At 44.5% G+C, this 21,079-nt stretch overlaps 1 protein-coding gene across 1 annotated transcript in view; it reads left to right on the top strand.

Moving 5' to 3' along the window:
* Kcnq3 (potassium voltage-gated channel subfamily Q member 3) overlaps positions 1-21,079 on the top strand; it is a 296,401-nt gene that overhangs the window by 253,734 nt on the left and 21,588 nt on the right. Inside the window, exons 2-9 of the mRNA XM_059247045.1 lie at positions 4,444-4,534; positions 5,446-5,572; positions 6,984-7,156; positions 10,164-10,319; positions 11,577-11,687; positions 14,221-14,316; positions 15,697-15,791; positions 19,554-19,580. Of these exons, the coding sequence (XP_059103028.1) occupies positions 4,444-4,534; positions 5,446-5,572; positions 6,984-7,156; positions 10,164-10,319; positions 11,577-11,687; positions 14,221-14,316; positions 15,697-15,791; positions 19,554-19,580 (876 nt within the window). The remainder of the gene's footprint in view (positions 1-4,443; positions 4,535-5,445; positions 5,573-6,983; positions 7,157-10,163; positions 10,320-11,576; positions 11,688-14,220; positions 14,317-15,696; positions 15,792-19,553; positions 19,581-21,079) is intronic.

The raw sequence follows: 21,079 nt of genomic DNA on the forward strand, positions 1-21,079 counted from the left end.
ACTTTTTATTATGTAATAGGATATTATTTGGCCACTGAAAGAATGAGGTGATGTCATTTCTAATAATATGGAAGAACTTGGAAGGTATTATGTTAAATGAAGTCAGATACAGAAAAACCAAGACCTCACAGTTTTACTCGTACATGAAATCTAAAATGGTTGGTGTCTTAGAAGTAGACAGTAGAATGATGGTTACTGGACCTGGAGAGAAGATGAGGAAGGAGAAGTGGGAACAGTTGGTCAGCAAGTATATTGTTATGTAGGAAGAGTATGTTGTGAAGTTCTGCACCACAAGAGGAGGAATAAAACAAGGCACATTTAGTCTGTTTTGATTGTATTCACCATGAATAGATGGCACATTTAAGGTGGTATGCTGGTTACCTTGAGTTGCTTGCCACACATCATGTACCTACATGAATCAAAGCCCCACACTAAGCCTCATAAAATATGTGTAAGTATTATATATCAATCAAAAATCAAAAATCAAATAAAAGAAAAGCAGCAACCTGGCACACAGTTAGTGCTTTACTTCTGACAGATTTCACTGAAGGATCAGTAGGATTCTGATGTGGTCTGAAGCTCTCTGCCTTGGAGATATTTCATCTCTCCAGTGCCAGGACCCATGACATTGCCTTGAGTGTGGTCAGGTGTGAGAGAACCAACCACAATGCTCTGTTAGTTCAGTCTGCCTACATGTGGCTAAGATGTCAGGTCCTTCATCCCTTCCAATGCAGGAACTCGAAGGATAATCCAGTGGATCCAGTGCCTCCCTGACTTTGTGGGACATTTTGGAGCCACTGATGATGGAAAGTTGTCCCAGAACAACTGCAAGTAAAGGGGACCTGCAGGGTCCCTGGACAGAGACTTCCTAAATGTGGGAGTCCAGAGGAGCAGAAAGGGAACTGCCCTCCCAGTAAAATGAGGTGGCCAGGTGCCTTCCTATACTATCTACATCTTCTGCAGATTCTCCACCAAGGCCCCCTATTGGCTCTCAGCAAAGGGGAGTCTCTTATTCCCTTGGTGACACTGTCACCTGAGCCTGAAAGTGTGGGCCTTATCTGTGTAAGGATGTATATGAAATAGTGACACTTCCACGCCCCCTCTGATGTTCTCAGGAGAAACACCACATGGAGTGGCAACATAATGTGGGCATTTTCCATCTCTTTAGCTCAGTGACATGGCTGGTCCTCCTTCACCTCCCTGTCTAAAAAGCTGCCTGTGTCCTCCTGTGTGCTGCCTGGTGGAGGTCTGGTACTGAGCTTACCTGGACAGCGTGCACTGGCCCTTGTACTGATCATCAAAGCCGTACAGTTTAGAAGGGTGTGCAATTCAAAGTGACCCTTCCATGTCTCTCCCCTGACTCCTTGAGCTCCACCTTGGCTGAAAGATGGTAGAGGATGAGGAAAGAGTGCTGAGGGAGAAACAGGGGTGCCAATGGGCATGCAGATAGCCTTGACACTGACCAGCATTGCTCTCAAACACAGCCTGGTACTGTAAACACAAAGGCTCTGGTGGATCTCCACAGGGATCTCTGCCCAAATCTCTTGTTCTGAAACTGAAGACCATAGAGGGGAGGGAGAGGATGTGAGCAGAGCAGAAGGTGGGAGGAAAGAGAAAAAGTGGAGGAAGAGACATTGGGATGAGCAAGGTAGTGAGGGGGAAGGGAAGGAGGCAGTCAAGGCTATAGAAAGGGAGCCAAAATTGGCAAAGGGAAAAGAAGGGGTCAGTGAGGCACCTACAGTGCAAGAGACAGAAAGGAAATGGAGGGCAGGGATGCAGCTGCCCAGACACTTCTGGCCTCTGTCATCAAGACTGACTGCTGAAATCGAGTTATTTTAAAGACATTTTGAAATTTGCAAGAAGCTGAAAAAAAAATGTCTCCTCTTCTCAGGGTTGGAAGGGCTTCCTAGATGATTTATATTCCATAAATTACTGGTCTTTCTCCAGTCTCAGAGAGTAGATCCCAATAACTCCGCTGAGGAAGGACATGCATAACTAGTTGTGTGGTGGTTGGCTGCCCCCTGCTGGCACAGTCCAGGTTCTGCATGCTATGGGCTGTTAAGAACTATGCTGAAATTGAATGGTGGGAGATTGAATACTCCACTTTCCTCTCCCTGACTGTTAGAGCTCCATAGGAGAGCAACCTCTCTTGTCAACTTTGAACTTGGGGTTTTATGGCACAATGTAGCGTTTCACTTGGACCTCAAATTCAGCAGGTCCACATGAAGCTTCTCTTCTTCTTGGGTCCAAGGCTACTGCACAGCCTCTTGACCATCTGTTTTTAATATTTCCTAGCAACAAGATCCTCACTGTGGTCCTCTTACTCTTCCCCATCAACCTCTTCAGTCCTGATGAGGCCACCAGGAAGATTCTCTTTCAGGAGCCTCTTATCCCCTCACCCCTCCTCTATTGCTAACCATGACAGCAACCACTGACCACAGTCCTTGTTGAGCTGACTCTGTCCACAGGTGTAGATACAGATGTCTCCACTGTCCATAGTATATATGTGCAAGGATGCCCTGTGAATGCCCAAATGGAAGAGAGAACCAAACTACTCATACTATACTTTTCTATATATACTGCACGCCTATGATAAAGCTTAATTTACAAAGTAAGCACAGTAAAAGATTAATGGCAATACCTGGCATAAAGTAGAACACTTACAGTAATAAATTGTAATAAAATAATTTAATATCCATCAATGACTGGTTTCTGGAGTTTGCATTTAATATTTTCAGACTAGGCAAATATTGAATGACTGAAACCACAAAAAGCAACCACAGATAAAGGAAGGCTGTTATATTATACATAGATACTGTGTGTGCATATGCATGTGTGTGCGTGCATGCATGCGTGTGTGTGTGTGTGTGTGTGTGTGTGTGTGTGTGTGTGTGTGTGTGTGTGTTTCGTGTCTTTGATTTCTGCAACAGGGAATTACTGAAGTCACTTCAATGCCTTCTTTAAGCAACTGTGGATTACTTAGAGCGCTGAGACATGAGGTAGTCACTGGATACAGACAGGAGCTGGTACATTCTCTGCTGTCCAGGAGTGGGATGTGACAGGCCAAGCAACCTAGACTGTATGGTCATCCAACTCTGAAAGTTAGATGCACTTGGCAGATTCCCAACCCACACTGAATTTTCTATCACTCTGTATAACAAATTGCTTCTATCTTAGTGAATTGTAATGATACCATTTCTCTCTGTACCTCAGTCTCTGAGCATCAGTAATCCAATTGGGTCTTAGGCTGAAGCTTTGCAGAGCAGCAGTTGATGTTTGGGAGGGCTATGTTTCTTTCTGGATGGTTGATGACCAATTCTTGGTGTTGTAGGGCAGATTCCACTTTCATGTTATCATGAACTGGGAGCAGAGGTCAGACCTCATGAGCCACAGCAGCTCTTTGCCACATTCAACCCCCCACAGGCCCTTTACAAGGCCAGCAAGAGATTCTCTAGCTCTATTCTGTGTAGATGGGGATCCACGCAGTGTGCTGCAGTCACAGGCTTGACTATCTAGTGGTCTTTGCCGTACACTGAAGCAAGCAAAGGAGGAATGAGATTTGGGGTCTGCTTGTACTCCAATGAGGCAGTATTACAAGGGCATGACTCACTGAGAACAGTCACGCATGTCTTGTGGAGTCATCCCCAGGTTTACCAGATGCAAGATGGAGGAAGAGGGCGACAGCTTGAGTAAAGGCTCCTATTTCTGGAACATGAGTTCAGCTTGGAACATCAAATTTCTCTTTGTACACTCTCCCAGCCTCTGCATACACTTCCATGCTCAATGGCAACTCAAGGCAAATTTCACAGAGCTGGGTTGCTGTCTTGTGTTGTAAGACCAAGCATTGAACATTTTACATCATGTTAGTCTTAAAAATCCTGCAGCAGGAGAGTGATCATGTTGGCCTTGAGAGTCACTTTAAGGATGATGAGCTGGCATGTGTGAAAGAGCAGGTGACAGGTGCTGACCAAATGTAGTGATAAGGGGTGCTGGTCTAGACATCATCGACATCACCATCATCCTTGCTGTCCCCTGAGAAGAGGATTTGCGGCTCCAAGTGGGTAGATTTCGGAGTTATTCATTTCAAATAAAAGGCCTAACACATTGAAGGGGTTAGTGATTCTGGTTAAATTCCTAGACAAGGTTTGGGGTGCAAATTTAGTTTGGTGGATCATCAGGTGTGTTGAACAGAAAATGTGTTCCAGGACACGAAAAATCAAAACGTCTAAGTAACTGATTCTGTGGAGTAGCTGGTTAATTAACAGCATGCACCTTGCTTAACCTCTTCAGCCTTCGTCTTACCTACCTTCAAGGTCGCTGTGGGGAATGAATGGGTTAACCTGAGAAGCACGTGACACTGTCCAGTGTCCTCACTGACCCTTTCTTGCCATTGCTTGCTGGACCAGCCAGGACTCAAGCTCCTTCCTTCCTCTTTCCCTCTAGGTTTCTGATTGTCCTGGGATGCTTGATTCTGGCAGTGCTCACCACCTTCAAGGAGTACGAGACTGTGTCTGGAGACTGGCTTTTGCTGCTGGTGAGCTATGGGCCATTGGCCCTGTACTCCAGGATGGAAGCTAGGCCACTTTCAGCTGTAGGGAGTCAACCTCTGGAAACTATTCTCCTGGACTGCAGCTTCCTAATGTCTCTAGCCTAGCCAAGTCTAGGTCCAAGAAAAAGCAATGCTTCCCTTGCCTGGCCAGGTGTGCCATAGGTGTGGACTTCCTCATGACCATCCACTGTTCTGGACAGAAACAAGGGGCACACAAGTGCAAGCTAAAACCATCATGTATTAAATGATAACCCATAGCTTTCTGGCCCTCCAAAAATTTACCTAAAGGTTCATTCCATTCTAAACCCTGACCCTCCTTTGATTTCTCAAAATGTAAAAACCGAGGATGATACTAAGAAATTCTTGAGGCAATGGCTGGCCCAAAAGCTAAGGCGAGCAACATTGGCCAGCTAGTCCTGCCAGTGTCTGAGCATCCTGGATGGCATTGGCAGATTGTGTTTGACTTTACTCCTTAGGGATTTTTAATAAATTCAGGGGACTTTCCAAATGATTGGTTGGAATGGAATCTTTGGAAAAGAAGCGGGCACAGATTCATTTGGCTTGGATAGTTAATGTGCCAAGATGAAGACAGGAGTGCTTAAAAACTGGATAGAGAGGGGTTGGGGATTTAGCTCAGTGGTAGAGCACTTGCCTAGCAAGCGCAAGGTCCTGGGTTCGGTCCTCAGCTCTGGAAAAAAAAAAAAAAAAAGAAAAAAAAAACCAGAAAAACAAACAAACAAAAAAACTGGACAGAGGTGGCTCACCTACCCCTTTCTTCTCCCTGTCCCCAGCATGCTCACCACTAGAGCAGCAGCAACAGAAACCCAGTTCTTCTGCTCTCAGGAGTCCTGACACTGGGTACTGGGTAACCTCACTCCATATGCTCTTCCACACAGGAAACATTTGCTATTTTCGTCTTTGGAGCTGAGTTTGCTTTGAGGATATGGGCCGCCGGATGTTGCTGTCGATACAAAGGCTGGCGTGGAAGGCTGAAGTTTGCCAGGAAGCCCCTGTGCATGTTGGGTAAGCCCTGACAACGGAGTCAAGTGGTGGCCTCAGTCCTCCCCTACACTCTTTCTAGAAGGAAGTCGTATGGATGCAGAGAGTGAAAAATTATCTGGTGTTGAAAATCCATCTCCTGGGATTATTCCTTGAGATGTGATAAGGGCAGTGAATCTCAGTAGTTGGGGACTGGGCTCACTATTAGCATTTGGGTTGTAAGGAAGCCACAGAGCACCAGGTAGTGTGTGTCTCCAGTACCTAGACTAGTAGCACACTCATTCACTAATGTAGCTTAAATCACCTGTGTCTGCTAGGCCATCAGGGGTAGGAAGTGCCACACCATTGATGACTGAGAGTGCACTTCTCTCAGACCAGACCACATTTTGCCTGTTTTACAGAGATTGAAACTGAAGTTCACAAAATTGAGTTCTTCCAGTTTCATAATCAGTGAGCAGCAGATCCCACTGGTCTTGGTTACTATTCTGTTGTTGTAGTGAAACACTGTGACCAAGGCAACTTTTTAAAGAAAGCATTTACTTGGGGCTTGCTTACAGTTTCTGAAAGTTAGTCCATAACCATCATGGTTGGGAGCCCAGTGATGGGCATAATGCTGGAGCAGTAGCTAAGAGCTTATATCCTGATATACAGGCAGCAGGCCGGGAGAGAGAGAGAGAGAGAGAGAGAGAGAGAGAGAGAGAGAGAGAGAGAGAGAGAGAGAGAGAGAGAGAGAGAAAGCAACTGGGCCTGGTGTGGGCTTTTGAAACCTCAAAGCCCACCTCCCCAAGTAACACACCCCTCCAATAAGGCTGCACCTTCTCCTACCGCACTTCCTAATCCTTCCCAAACAGTTCCACTAACTGGGACCAAGCAATCAAATACATGAGCCTATGGTGTCCATTCTCATTCAAACCACCACGCCACCCCAATATAACAATTCTGGGAGAATCCAGTGCCCCTGGACTAATCACTCAATAAATCACACCCAAGTTCCCATTTTATATCCTGCTTACTCAGAAAAAACAAACAAACAAACAAACAAAAAAACCCTTAAAACAGTCTCTGAGAGTCAGGCTTCACTTCTTTATCCTGAGCAAGCCCCAATTTCCTCTTCTCCTCAACTCATCTGATACCAAATGCCAAGTGCCACGCAAGGGTCCTTGAGAAATTGTACCTCTGAGCTCTAGAGCCAGAGTTGAAGTCTAGTGGGGTCTTTCTCTAACTCCTGGGAAGTCACTTGTGCTCAGAGTTACTGTTTCTCATCATCCACAGCACAATCCATTACTACTGGCAGTTGATGTCAAATTCAACACAGTTGCTCAGGCCAGCCCCCGCTGGACACATGTTCATCAGTCCACAGACAGCACTTAAGATGGTGTCTTTCCTCTGCATGACCTTCTCCCTGTTCTCTGCCACGGTCTGCCCTCTTTACCAGACATCTTCGTGCTGATTGCCTCAGTGCCAGTGGTTGCCGTGGGAAACCAGGGCAATGTCCTGGCCACCTCCCTGCGAAGCCTCCGCTTCCTGCAGATCCTGCGCATGCTTCGAATGGACAGGAGGGGTGGCACCTGGAAGCTCCTGGGCTCAGCTATTTGTGCCCACAGCAAAGTAAGTGTAACAGAGAAGCCATGAAGTGACGCAGGCTTCTCTCCTACTTGTGCCTTTCTATGTCACCTCTTCCTATAGTGTCCCTGCGGGTAGTCATGCTGCCAACACTGACGATAATGATAATAACGAGAGAGGAGGAGGAAATGGAGAGAGAAGTGTATGCGGGTGTGGTCCAGAGAAGATGTGGACCACAGGCAGACCTGGGCTTAGGTCTCAGCTCCACTGTATGAATACCTGGTTAAATCACTCACCCTTCATTGGCCTTCGGTTTCCTCATTTCTGAAGTAGGGATGACCATTGAGGATTTAGCAGCTCAGAGGTAATATCTGTACCTCCACGTGGTTGAAAGGGTAGAGCGAGCTCACACAGGCAGCATGGGACAGGAGGGGAAGGTCTGGGAGTTGCACAGACTAATTTTGATCCAAACTCTGTGTCACTTCGGGGGATTTTTAAATCCATTATTTTCACTCTGGGCCAAGTTCTGTGCTTGATTCCTCTGCCATTCAGAAATACAGAGATGGAAGCCCATGTTGCGAGGGTGAAACTTCTAAAGCTGATCCTATAGTTAGGATAGGCCAAGCACGGCTCCCAGGACAAATACACCCCAGGGTCTCTACCAACCTGGCACGTGATGCTGGTTCATGCTTCTTGTGTCAGGTAAGCTAGCTGGATCTCATGTGTCAGGAAACTGAGCCCTGAGTCACCAAGGCAGGAAAAGGAGGCCTTGCAGATCCTGCAGAGCATATTTTCAAACATGGGAAAGCATTTGCTTCTGTTGCTTCCCAACACTGGTTGGACACCAATCCCTTGATCCCAGGGCTAACCACTAGGATCCTTGGCATGTGGAGGAACAGGCTCTGCCACAGAGCTGCTGGTGAAAATTATATAAAGTCAGGGATCCCTTGAAGAGCCCATTTGAATTCCCAGTGTCAGCTATTAGACCCCCTCTTAATAATCCAGCACAGCTGGCGTATCTGCATGCTGCACGTGATCGAGCCGCTGTTTCTAAAGAAGCAACCAGTGAATCTTCTGGCTTGCAGGAGCCTGGGAGACAGAGCTACAAAGCAAGAGGCAGGTGTTCAGACAGCCGTCAGAGAAGGAATACACAGTCTCTTTCTGCTCTCCTATCTCCTTCAGGGCAGACCCTCAGAGGAGAACCTCCTGCTTCGCATGTGTGAACTTACATAAGTGCAGTGTGCATGTGAGGCTGTGGGGAAGACAAGACTATGAGCAGAGAAACCTAACGGAGTTAGAGAAGCGGACTTATTAAAAAACAGTGACGCTATGAAGGAAACACCTCCGAACTCTCGCTGTTACCTTGACACTGCTCTTACACAATGCCCCCCTTAAAAGAACAGAGAGGAAGGAAAGATGCGTTTTGACTTACTGTTTCAGGGAGTTTCGGTATGTTGTTATGGGGAAGGTTTGACAGAGCAGTGAGTCTGTGGCAGCAGGGCTGTGTGATGGAGGCCATTCACATCACAGCAGACCAGGAAGTGGAGATTAAGACAGGAATTTGGAGCCGGGCGGTGGTGGCGCACGCCTTTAATCCCAGCACTCAGGAGGCAGAGGCAGGCGGATCTCTGTGAGTTCGAGGTCAGCCTGGTCTCCAAAGCGAGTTCCAGGAAAGGCGCAAAGCTACACAGAGAAACCCTGTCTCGAAACCCCCCCCCCAAAAAAAAAAAAAAAAAGACAGGAATTTGGAACCAAGGAAGACTTTCAAAGACCTACCCCTAGTGACCTACTTTTGCCAGCTAAGCCCCACTTCCAAAAAGTCTTCATGGCTTCCACCACCATGGAAATTAGCACCACCAGCCGGGAAGGAAGTGTTCCAGACCTGAGCCTATGAAGGGTAGTTCCCATTCAGTTCACAACACTCTCTAGTGGGATAAAATGATCCTGGAAAATATCGTAATGAAGGTTATGGGTGAATGTTGATGACTAGGGGGCTCTTCATCTGGCCCAACAGACAGGGTAGTATGGGCAGCGGGGACTCTGTGAGCCAAGGTGATAAGAGAGGCAACCTGTCAGTGAAACTCTCCTGTCTAAAGGCAGCAGGCTGACAGTGGACCGCCCCAGGAAGGACAGCTGTGCCAACGACATCTCTCTGAGATGCCTCAGCAAGAACACAAACTTTACATCCAGATCATGTTCACCCGTTGTTGTGACTCATCCGCTCCACCATGCTAAACCGTGACAGGAGAACCTAGGAAGACTTAAAGCAATAAAGACCCACTATAGATCATCACCTCCATCCATTCAGGGCTTTTGAAACTCCAGGGATGGACTTGTCTCTCTATGCTCCTTACTATCGTGTTTCCTTTTAACACTTGTCCTTGTTTACATCTTATTGTGTGACAGTATCCATGAAATCACAGGTCTCATATGCCTCTTATATTTTACTTTTCATATATTCTGATATGCAAGATCATTTAACATAACAATAGTTTGTCTGAATTCCACCATTGGAATCCAGAACACCTACAGGACTCTTTTGGCCTAGTTTTTTTTTCTTAATTTTGAAAATTAAGATGTTACGCAGAGATAGGAAAATATAGTTCTCCCTTGGATCATACAGTGACATGTTGGCAGGAATGTGTCCCTGTCTGTGACCTTGTCTTCTGGGTCATATTAGCTGCATTTTGCCACTAATCTGCACATAAAGTTGAGCTTTTGCCCTGCTGGGTACAGTTCTGTAACACATGAAGTCTCCCAAACTCTGAGCTTGTCTCTGACAATAACCAATTTCTCCTGATCACTCACCTTCCCATAAAACCTCCTGGGTTGTGACAGCAGGTCACCTAGAATGGAGTTTTCCTCTTCTCCTAGAGCCTACAACATTCTAGTAGTTGATGGAAATGTTCGTAATCTTGGTCCTGTTTTTCACTGATGAGGGATGAGACTCAGAAAAGAAAGCTGGTAAACATGGACTCCAATTCCAGACTGCCTAGGTCAAGCTTCCATCTGAGGGCTTCCCACTGATTCCCTCTTTTGTTCGCTGTTCCAGGAACTCATTACTGCCTGGTACATCGGCTTCCTGACACTCATCCTTTCTTCATTTCTTGTCTACCTGGTGGAGAAGGATGTGCCAGAGGTGGACGCACAAGGAGAGGAGATGAAAGAGGAGTTTGAGACCTATGCAGATGCTCTGTGGTGGGGCCTGGTGAGTCACCTTTGTTGAAAGGCAACCCTGGGGAGGTTCTATGGAAACTTGACTGCGAGATACATAGGGAGGCGAAAGGCAGAGCATAGACACACTCAGTCAGCTTCATTCTGCATCCAAAAGTGGACCACTTCCACCATCAGATCTACAGAGAGGAAACGAGAAGTTTCTACTGATGAAGAAGTACCTAGAACAGTTTTGTATAGAGCTTGAGGAAACTAGAGCTCAGAACAGTCTATTTGCATGGTTTCCTGGGACCTGGCCTCGTTAGTCATGGGCAGTCATCAGCCAAGCCATGGTACACAAACACAGTACCAGATATATGCATGACACACAGAGCTGAAGGCCCATATAGACGTGCACAGCCACACAAAGGTACGAAATCTGGCACTTACTGAAGTCATGTTTGCTCCACATCACTATGCTAAGTTGTCAGTACTTACTAATGTACTTTGAGCCCAAACACCTGTTGTTAGTCTTTTTTGAAAAAGTGAAAAAATTTAGGCAAGAAACAGGAGGCAAGAGCCATAGAAGTTAAGTTAGTTTAATAATTCATTTAAAGCACTTGAGATTGGAAGGCAGGCAGATGGCTGCAGAGGCCATGGTATTGCGAACTGTGGTCTCAATAAACACATAAACACACACTGGAATCTACTACTCAGGACAGACATATGGACAGAGAGACATGTACATGTGATGATATATACAAATACACTCACAAACACAATTCGTAACATGGCTGTACATAAATCCACACATTCACAAGTACAGTCATTCCTTGGTGTAAACAGGAAATTGATTTCAATTTTTTTCTGCTTCTCTGAAGATGTCAAAATATGTAGATGCTTGTCCCTTCTAGAAAACGTTGTAGCATTTGTATACGAGCCACACACATCCTCCTATGTATTTAAATCATCTCTAGATTACTTTTAGTGCCTAATGACATGTCAATACTGTGTATATAATTGGTGTGCTATAGTTCTTATTTGTATTATTTTCATTGTAAAATTACCCTTTGTTTTTATTCAAATATTTTAAATTCAAAATTTTCAAAATATGTGAAATTTATTAAAAAATGTGAAGCACAGTTGGTTAAATCCAAAGATGTGGAATCAATGAGTATAGAGGAGCAACTATATAAACACAGAGAGAGAGAGAGAGAGAGAGAGAGAGAGAGAGAGAGAGAGAGAGAGAGAGAGAGAGAGAGAGAACGTCCCCTACCTGGGGAAACCCACTTTGCACTCTTCTCCTTTTCAGATAACACTGGCCACCATCGGCTATGGAGACAAGACACCTAAAACCTGGGAAGGACGTCTGATTGCTGCCACCTTTTCCTTAATTGGCGTCTCCTTTTTTGCCCTTCCAGCAGTAAGTTCTTTCAGTGTGTGACAGGAAGTTCCCTTTACTGCCTAGAGCCAGCTCACATCCCTGGCCTCAAATTTCACCCTTCTGTATCCTTCGCTCCACATCCTGGATTTTACCAGCTGTTACCTCAGGCATGGTATATCTCACCCCTCTCCCATGGTGGCTTGTGTTGCTTCCTCTCACCACCAGGAGTGATCTTCAAATGCCCCCTTGTTTTCTTTCTTTCTTTCTTTCTTTCTTTCTTTCTTTCTTTCTTTCTTTCTTTCTTTCTTTCTTTCTTTCTTTTTGTTTGTTTTTCAAGACAGGGTTTCTCTGTGTAGTTTTGGTGCCTGTCCTGGATCTCACTCTATAGACCAGGCTGGCCTCGAACTCACAGAGATCCACCTGCCTCTGCCTCCTGAGTGCTGGGATTAAAGGCGTGCGCCACCACCGCCCAGCGGCCCCATTGTTTTCTAAGACCCGGTACTGCCATCTTCAGTCAGTGTCAGTAGACCCCTCCCATTCTGACTCCATGCGGGTTTACAGGTTTCCATCTCTGCCTGCCCTCAAACCCTTGGGGCCAAAGGTTCTGTCTTCATCTGTTGATGCCCAAAACCTTACACAGAACAGGTATTTCACATCTGAATTTCCTTTCTTTGGCCTGACACTTGCTGCCTTCAATTTTTGAATGTTTTTTAGTTCTCTCAAGAGTAGTTCTTGACATGTTGAAAGATCCCCAAAAGGTGGTATCATGAGAGTAAAAACAGAAGGCTCTCTCACCCTGGAATCAGTGTGTGTCCAAATCATGCCAAATGTTTTATCTGCATCATCTCGTTTGGTCTTCCTGCCAATAATATGAGTTAAAAACTGAGGCTCAATTAAAGGTTAGTAAACATTCCTGGGATGTAGAGTCAGGAACCCCAAGCCAGGCCAGTTCTAAAGCCTGGCTCCTAGTTGTGCAGCTTGAAGAAAGTGTTCTTAAACCACAACCCCTCTGCTGCTCCTCCATCCCCGTTCCTTCACTAGAGAATTTCTTTCTCCATTACTGGCAAACTTACATGTATTTTCATCAGCTATTTGACTTTTACTATGATCTTAAACCTGTTTGCTCATCTGTGAAACTGGCAAATGATGGGCTGGATGGGCTGGATGTGGTACCACCTCTAATTCGCTTTCATATTGAATGTGTCTATCTACTAAGTCTGTCTACTTAGTCCACATGGGTCTCTGACCTGAAAATCAAAGTAGATTCAATTCTTGGATATTCTGCAGGTAGTACATGTCCCAAGGGGCAATTCAAGCAGCTAAAATACTTTAAAATTCAATTAGCATATGCAGGGCATCTATTCTGTGTGGCATCCCTTTCTGGAACAATTCCTATTTATCATCTAGGTTTTTCCTGAGATCATTGTGAGGTAAGTACTATGATCCAGTGACCCTATAGAAAGATAGAGCATAGATAAGAGCCTTATACAGGGCCTCACATCTGGTCTGTGGCTATCAGATTGGAAGCCAGACATTTTTGGCTTCAGGCTAGTTTCACTTAACCAGACTCTTTACTCCAGGAGAAAAAAAAAAAAAAAAAAAAAAAAAAGGCTTCTTCCCTTCTGTCCTCCATCTAGTATCGCCACTGCAAAAATCTCATCTCATTGCTATGACCAAAATGCCTGGCAAGTAGAGGAAGATTTCTTTTTGGCTTACAGTTTAAGAGGATACAGTACATAGTATCCAGGAAGGCATGGTGGCAGGAGGAGGAAGCAACTGGTCACATCACATGTACAGTCAGGAAGCAGAGTGGACAAGCCATAGGGCCAGGCTACAGAAGACCTGTAGATGAATTTCTAAACAGTCTTATTAAATAAGAAACACAGAGCCAAATACAGGGGTAAAAGCCGTAGAGATCAGAGTGATAGCCACCAACTAACCTTAACTCACCATGTCGCCATAGCTTTCCAAGAAAACCAGCTTCTTCCTGTCTAACCTGCACCTTTATTGTCTTGCTGTTCTGCCTTCTCATTGGCTCTTAACCCAGCCACCTCACTTCCTTGTCACTTCCTGTCTATACAGACCTCCAGATCTCTATAGTTGGTACTGGGATTAAAGGCATGTGTCACCACACTTGGCTGTGTCCTTGAACACACAGAGATGGCCTGCCATGCGATTGGATTAAGGGTGTGTACCACCACTGCATGACTTTTGTTTATGGCTGGCTATGACCTCTGATCTCCAGGCAAACTTTATTTATTAACATACAAATAAAATATCGCCACATTTCAGCACAAATAAAATATCACCACAAACACCTAGACCCACCTCCAGTGACTTAATTCCTCCAATAAGGCTCCTCAAGGTTCCACAACCTTCCTAAAGGGCCATCAGATAAGGACCAAGGGTTCAATCCCATGAACCTGTGGGTGACATTTCACATTCAAATGCCAACATGGGCTCCAGAGTGTCATTGAACCACACCTTCTCTGCTACCCCGGAAATGAGGCTGGGATGCTGAGTGCAGTGCAGAGCCCAGGGCAGCTGACCCAGGTTTGACGTCTCCTTGCAGGGCATCCTTGGCTCAGGACTGGCACTCAAGGTACAGGAGCAGCACCGTCAGAAGCACTTTGAGAAGAGAAGGAAGCCAGCCGCTGAGCTCATCCAGGTCTGTGTGCCTGGGGGTGAACTAGGATGGGTCCAGGGGTGTGAGTGTGTGAGTGTGTGTGTGTGTGAGAGAGAGAGAGAGAGAGAGAGACAGAGACAGAGACAGAGACAGTGAGAGAGACAGAGAGAGAGAGAGGAAGAACAAAAGCCCATCCCTAGGCAGGAGAGGACCAGCTGGCATTTGCTCCTTTGTGGGTGATTATAGACATCACCGTGGTTGCCTACTCACTCTATGTGTGTTGTCAGTGAAAGCCTTACCATTTTTCACCCAAATTCTAAGCTACTCAAGTACTCTAAGTACTCATGGGTAAAACCATTTGATCTTTTTTTTCCCCTGATAATCTTGGAGTGAAGAATTTGGCTTAGGCCTGTGACTTTTCTTAGCCTCCTTTTCATTCTTCTTCCCATCATAGGATTGATCCAGTGACCCACTGAAAAGAGATAGCTGACCAAAAACCAGGTACTTAGTGAGCTACAAGGAGTGTTGTGATCACCTCCTATCTGTCAGCAGTAGAAAGCCCATGAGGAGAGGGAGAGAGAGAGGGGGGGGGGGGGAACCAAAGGTGTACAAAATATTGGCTACTTCACCAGTTTGTCCTGACCCTCAACAGGAGATGTTGGATACCTGGTTCTGTCCATCATGGTTACTCCTCCAACTGTAGACAGAGTAATAAGAGGGATAAAACAGGAGTAACTGCTCCCCCTTAGGCATCACAGGGAGTCTGTATCATGATTGTATGGGCTGTTGAGAGCAGGGGGCATAGTAAATAGGAAATTAGTGTGCCCTCACTGTGCCTTCCTGAGTATTGAGGACATTGCCATTCACCCAGAGCTTGTATCTAGTTGCAGTAGGTACTTCTGTGGGTCTGTGGGACTGATACAGCATGGTAGCATCCAACACAGTCTGGTTTCTATGCCAGCCTCAATATTCAAAGTCTGCTTGTTCTTTTATGCCCTCAAGTTGCAAACCATCAGAGTATCCCAGAAGCTCAGTCTATGAGAGCCAGCTCCCAGTCTCTCTTATACTCGGAAGTAGCACCAAAGACTTTATTTTCCTGTGTAATTGACTAAACAGTCTCAAGGAACTCTCTGGAAAGAATAACCATTTCTTTCAGGGATTTTCTATCCTCCTCTCTATCTCAATTTGTCGTTCCATGTCCCAGCTCACCACAGCACTTATCATAGCTCTAAAATGGTCAAGTTTTTACTCCAAAGAAGCTATTAGAAGCCAAGAGCCTCTGCTTCTCTGAGTCCTCCCTAGATGGACATTCAAATTCTTAAGAGTCAAGAGCTTAAAGGTTGTTTGAATGTCATAGGATGCTGTGTGAACATTTCATGTGATACCCATGTCATTCTGTTTCCTCTTTTTTTTCCTCCTCAGGCTGCCTGGAGATATTATGCTACCAACCCCAATAGGATTGACCTGGTGGCAACCTGGAGATTTTATGAATCAGTTGTCTCTTTCCCATTCTTCAGGCAAGTAGTCACTTGTCTGAGTGCTCAGAGTATGTTTGACCTTCTTTACCACAGTCTATTCTTTGTGTCATGGTCTCATGGTTTGCTAGAGAGTATCTTCTAAGGCAATAGGGAATGGCCCCCAAGATGGACCACATATTAACATCATTGGGAAATTAAGCAAACAAAAACAGCAGAACCTTGGTATTCAGATATACTTGGCCTAATTAAGTCTGAATCCTCAGAAGTAAAACCAGATATCACTAGTTTCCAAAGCCCTCTATGTACCATGAATCTTAAAATATGCTCCAGTGAGCAGATAAAGGTAAACAGCAAGGCACTAGGAAATGGCTGTATGAACAGAATCTGAGGACAGAGGAAACTGAGGCCAGTACAATCAGCTATCCCAGCAGACTGATGATTCATTGACCTGGTCATAGCCTACACTCACAGACCATTTCAACCAAGGGAAGAAGGGCAAGGATGACCAAGGAGTTCATTGGAAATCCGTTAATAGTGTTTCATGTTCTCAGAGTTGGAAAATTGAACTAAAAGCCCAAGGGGTGGATAGCCTCTTCCCATGGCTAGCATAAGGAGAAGAGAAAGGAACGTAACATGCAGTGATATCCACTGCTTTCCAAATATCTGTGTTTCATTTAATGCTAACAGGTCCTCTGAGATAAGTCAGTCTTCACAAATGTAGGGGTATGTTAGAGTTATTGACATTGTTTTGAACATATAAACCTAACATACACCTTCAGAAATTATGATAGAAATGTGGTGGTAAACCCATCTTGACCAGGAGGAGCCATAGTTTCATTTTATCATAATGGTTCATGGTGAACACTGAGTAGCAAGATGAATGGTTGATGATACTAAGTTCTACTTACCAATCAATGACCTAGGACTCAGAATTCTTGGACATTTTGATAGTTTTCTGAAGCCCATGCTTTTCTCACTGCCTGGATTCTCAAGTAGACTCTTCCTTTTTAGTGTTTTGATGCTGTGGTCTTGAGCCTAGACTTCTGGATATAGATAGATGTTAGAATTCTAGAACTCTTGACTTAGGAGAAAAGGTAGAGGCAAAGTTATGTCATTACTGGAGTAGAGTCTGCCCTGAACTATGTTTACTGAAGCATGTTCCACAAACAAGTACCTGCCATTTCAGTGAACCATAATATAACCCAACAGTAGGTAAGTGGCTCTCTCAACACCTACCCAACTCTCCCACACACTCAGTAGATAATCTATGGCTGACTTATGAATACTGCCTCCATTTATCCTTTTATATTCACCACTACATTGTGCTAAGGATTTAAGGAAATTTGGCCAACAAGATGGCTCGGTGGCTAAAGGCACTTGCCACTAAGCCTAATGACCTAAATTTAATACCCATGTAGAAGGAAAGAACTGACTCCTCCAAGTACATGTGTACACACACACACACACACACACATACACACCAATCAATTTTAAAAGATTTAAGGAAATAGAAGGGTTCTGGATTTATGGACTCATTGCTTAATTTAAAAACTTTACAATCATTGATCATAACCAACATGGAAATATGGAACCTGACCATGACCTTGGAGAATTGCAAGCCCAGTCCCAGAAAACCTTTCCTACCTCACCTTCACTGGGCTTTCACTTCTCAGGGAAGTCTGATGGCATGAGCCAAGGTAGAAGCACTAAGAAGGGAGAAGAGAGAGAGGCTCTGAGAAAGATAAAGGGGACTGGTGACTTGTGGAAGAGGTAAGAGGCAATAGATGAATAATTAAATAAAGGACTAAGTTTGGGTTACTCACTGTATCTTCTAACTTAATTAAACTTACTTGCTCGGATGTTGCTAATTGTGTTTTTAGAACTCTCTTACTGCTATTATTGATTAGGGGCTGGGATATTATAAATCAGAGCCTTCCTAGAATGGGCCAGTATCTCTCCCTTTAAGAAAACAGAATGACCTTGGACTCAAAACCAAGAACATGTGGACCCAGACCGAATGTAGAGCCAAGATGATTTTCATTAGCTGTGCATCCCAAGGCCTTGGCAATGGGCCTATTCTTTTTGGTTGATTTATTATAAATACAACATTGTCCTGGCTGTCAGACACTTGAGGGCTACATTGTGCTGCAGACAGCTGCTGTGATGTGGGAATGGCTTTTAGACTAAGAGGGAACATTTCTTTCTTGTTTTGTTTTTCAAGGACAAAAGTACAGAGTCACTAGAGAAACTCACTTAGCAACCACTCTGAAACGAGACAGTCCTTTGGGAAAAGAATGTCCCTGAATGCCAACCCACACCATATGCTAGTAACAGAGGAAAAGCAGGTACGCTAATGTGTCCTAACCTGCTTCCCAAAGGATTTTTTTTCCTTTTATATACATTTTAACAATAATTTTTATTGAGATACATATTACTGAGAACAGTGTAGTGATTCTGAGTATATTCTCGAAGTTGGGCATCATTCAACACACTAACTCCAGAGCAATATTGTTATGTCAGAAAGGAATCTTGTCTTCATTTGTGGTTTCTCCTGATCCTCTCTTTCTCCATCCCTTGTGACCATTTTTGTAAGTGAAAAGTCAGAACACTGAGAATGATACCTGATTTGATCCAGCAAGTACATGCTGGAAAAAAGATTGGAACCCAGTTCTTCTGCCCAGAGCTTTTGATCTTCCATTGTGTGTCTGGGAAGAAACAGCTATTTTAGAGAGAAGTATGTGATACTCTGATGCATCCTCGCCTGCATCCCACAGGTCAAGGGTGATTTATCTAAACATTGCCCATTTCTGAAGGGGTTGGTGTCATAAGGGTGAAACTGAGTAAATGTATGACAGTATCTGTCTTGGTACCTGATTCATGGAAGGTTATGAAGTCTGCACTGGTGAGATGTATGAAAGCTGATGAAAACAAAAGGGGAAAGAAAGCTACTGAGCTCTGAAATTATAGCCAGAGAAATCCACCATGGATGACCCCAGTGCTAGAACACTCTGTCTGGATTGAGGTCCAGCCTGGGGGAATTGATGGATGAACAAGAATGCTCCAGGTAGAGAAAATGGGTAGAGAATTCTAGACAGAGCTGTGCAAAGGCTCAAAATGGTGAATATGTGGTCAGCGTGTTCAACTAGCCCCATCACTACAGGGCATGCTCTGGAGACACACTGCCTGGGTTGGGATCTGAGCTTCACTTCTTTGTGTCTGAGACCTTAGGCAATTTATTAAACTTTCTGTCCCTCAGCCTTCTCAACAGAAAAATGGTATGATGGTAGTATTTAGTTCTTAGTGTTGTTATAAGGCTTAATTGACAAATTCATAAATAGCGCTTAAAATAATACCTGATAAGAGAAGAGACATGAAACAATTTACTATCCAGTCAACATGCACGGTGGTAACATTTTTGGCCATGGTGGCAGGGCGGGGTTGGAGTACAGCAACTACAATGGCAGTCCTGATTTCCTGATCTGTCTCTACCACAAAACAAACCTTCTGAATCGAGCTGTGAATCCTGGGGTTGAGTAGGCCCTCACTCGTTTTCTTGATGAATGAGCAGCTAAGACAAACTTAGAAACACAGGACCAAATTGTGGCAGCAGGGGCTTGGAGCACATGGCAAAGCCCACCTCATGCTTTGGTTCCCTTCCATACCCACCATCTTGTTCCAGAATGCTTCTTTATTCCAACTGCCCTGATCTACCTTCCAAGTGAATCAGTTAGGCAAACTGTGGGGCAAGATGCAACCACGTCATGCTATTTACTTTTTTTTCTTTTTCTCCCCCTTTTATAGGAAAGAACAACTGGAAGCAGCAGCCAGGTACATTTCTGATTATGAAGCCCCTCCTTTCACCGTTGTTTTTGGGGAGGGTTCAGTTCTACATGGTGGGAAGCTGCTAGATAGCCATGTTGGTCACAAGCTAGTCTTTGGTGCTCACTCTGTTGCTGAACACTGATTCCTCTGACATTTTCATGTGAATTTAGTTAAGGACAACTTAGTATGAATAACAGCAACAGCTACATAGTGAACGTCTGTCTCCTCAGAGCTAGGCTCTGAGCAGGTTATCTCACTTGATCCTTACAATCACCACATGAGATAAGCCCGATTATTCTCCTTGGTGAACAAGGAGTCAGGGACTCAGAAAAGTTTAGCTGTTCTCCAGAATGATACAAGAACTAGGTAGCAAAACCCAAATTCAAAGTCAGATCTAAGTGTGAAAATGTTTGCCACTGGGGCTGGAGAGATGGCTCAGTGGTCAAGAGCACTGACTGCTCTTCCAGGGGACCCGGGTTCAGTTGCCAAAAGCCAAAGGTCAGCTAGCAACTATCTTTAACTCCAAGATCTGACACCTTCCCACAGACATACATGAAGGCAAAACATCAATGCACATATTTTTAAAAAATGTTTACCATTGTACTTTTCTCCATTTGCTTCTTGGGCTCACATCACAGATGGCACTTTAGAAAGCAAACACAGATTCCCCATAACCATGAGGCTTTCCAGTAAGCCATGTGCATTGCGGGCTGCTGCAGAGGCAAGAAGAGGCTCAGGGTTATGTATGGCTACTTTTCTCAACTTCTTACCCCTCTGTAGAAGGTACCCAACATCTGGACCCTGTTCTAGGTTATAAAGCAAGATGATTCACTTTGAAAAAATAGTGTGAGATGATAAGAGATGACAACACACTACTCAGAGAAGTACTTGATTTAAACTTATGGAATGTTTTCTGGAACTTTCCATGTAGTATTTTTGAACTATAGTTAACTGAAGGTAACTGAAACCATAGTTGGGACTACTGTATATTATTCCAAATTGGATTTTATGCTTCTGGTTTAATTGAGGATCAAATAAATTCATTTGAAACTTTTCTAGTGCTGTTTCTCTGGGTATGGAAAAGAGGTTCTCTGAAATATGGCTCCCAACATATTTGTGCCTTTTCAAGAACCCCCCACTCTGCCAAGGTGCAAAGGAAAATCTATTCCCTGATTTTTTTTTTTTAGGGTTAGACTTGGGTATTGCTATTTCATCCTCCTCAGAGAAGATCAAAGCTGGTTATAGAAGCCATTAAATCCTCTTTATCCAGTATTTGAACAGTAGTCAGGTAGGGCTGGCAGATTGGTGAGGGAAACGATGGGAGCAAGTATAAGTGCACAGCCTGTAGATCTCGAGGAAGGACAAACTCAATTCCTTCCCCTGAGAAGGAAGGGAACAAGATGACAACAGAATGCTCAACAATAAGCAGATGCTTTAAATGAAAACTTGCTCCTCTTCATTGGCTGCCTTATAATTAGCTTCTTCAGTAGGCTGCCAATCAACAG

Source organism: Peromyscus eremicus, chromosome 20 (genome assembly GCF_949786415.1).
Source record: "Peromyscus eremicus chromosome 20, PerEre_H2_v1, whole genome shotgun sequence".
In the NCBI taxonomy this organism is placed as follows: Eukaryota; Metazoa; Chordata; class Mammalia; order Rodentia; family Cricetidae; genus Peromyscus; species Peromyscus eremicus.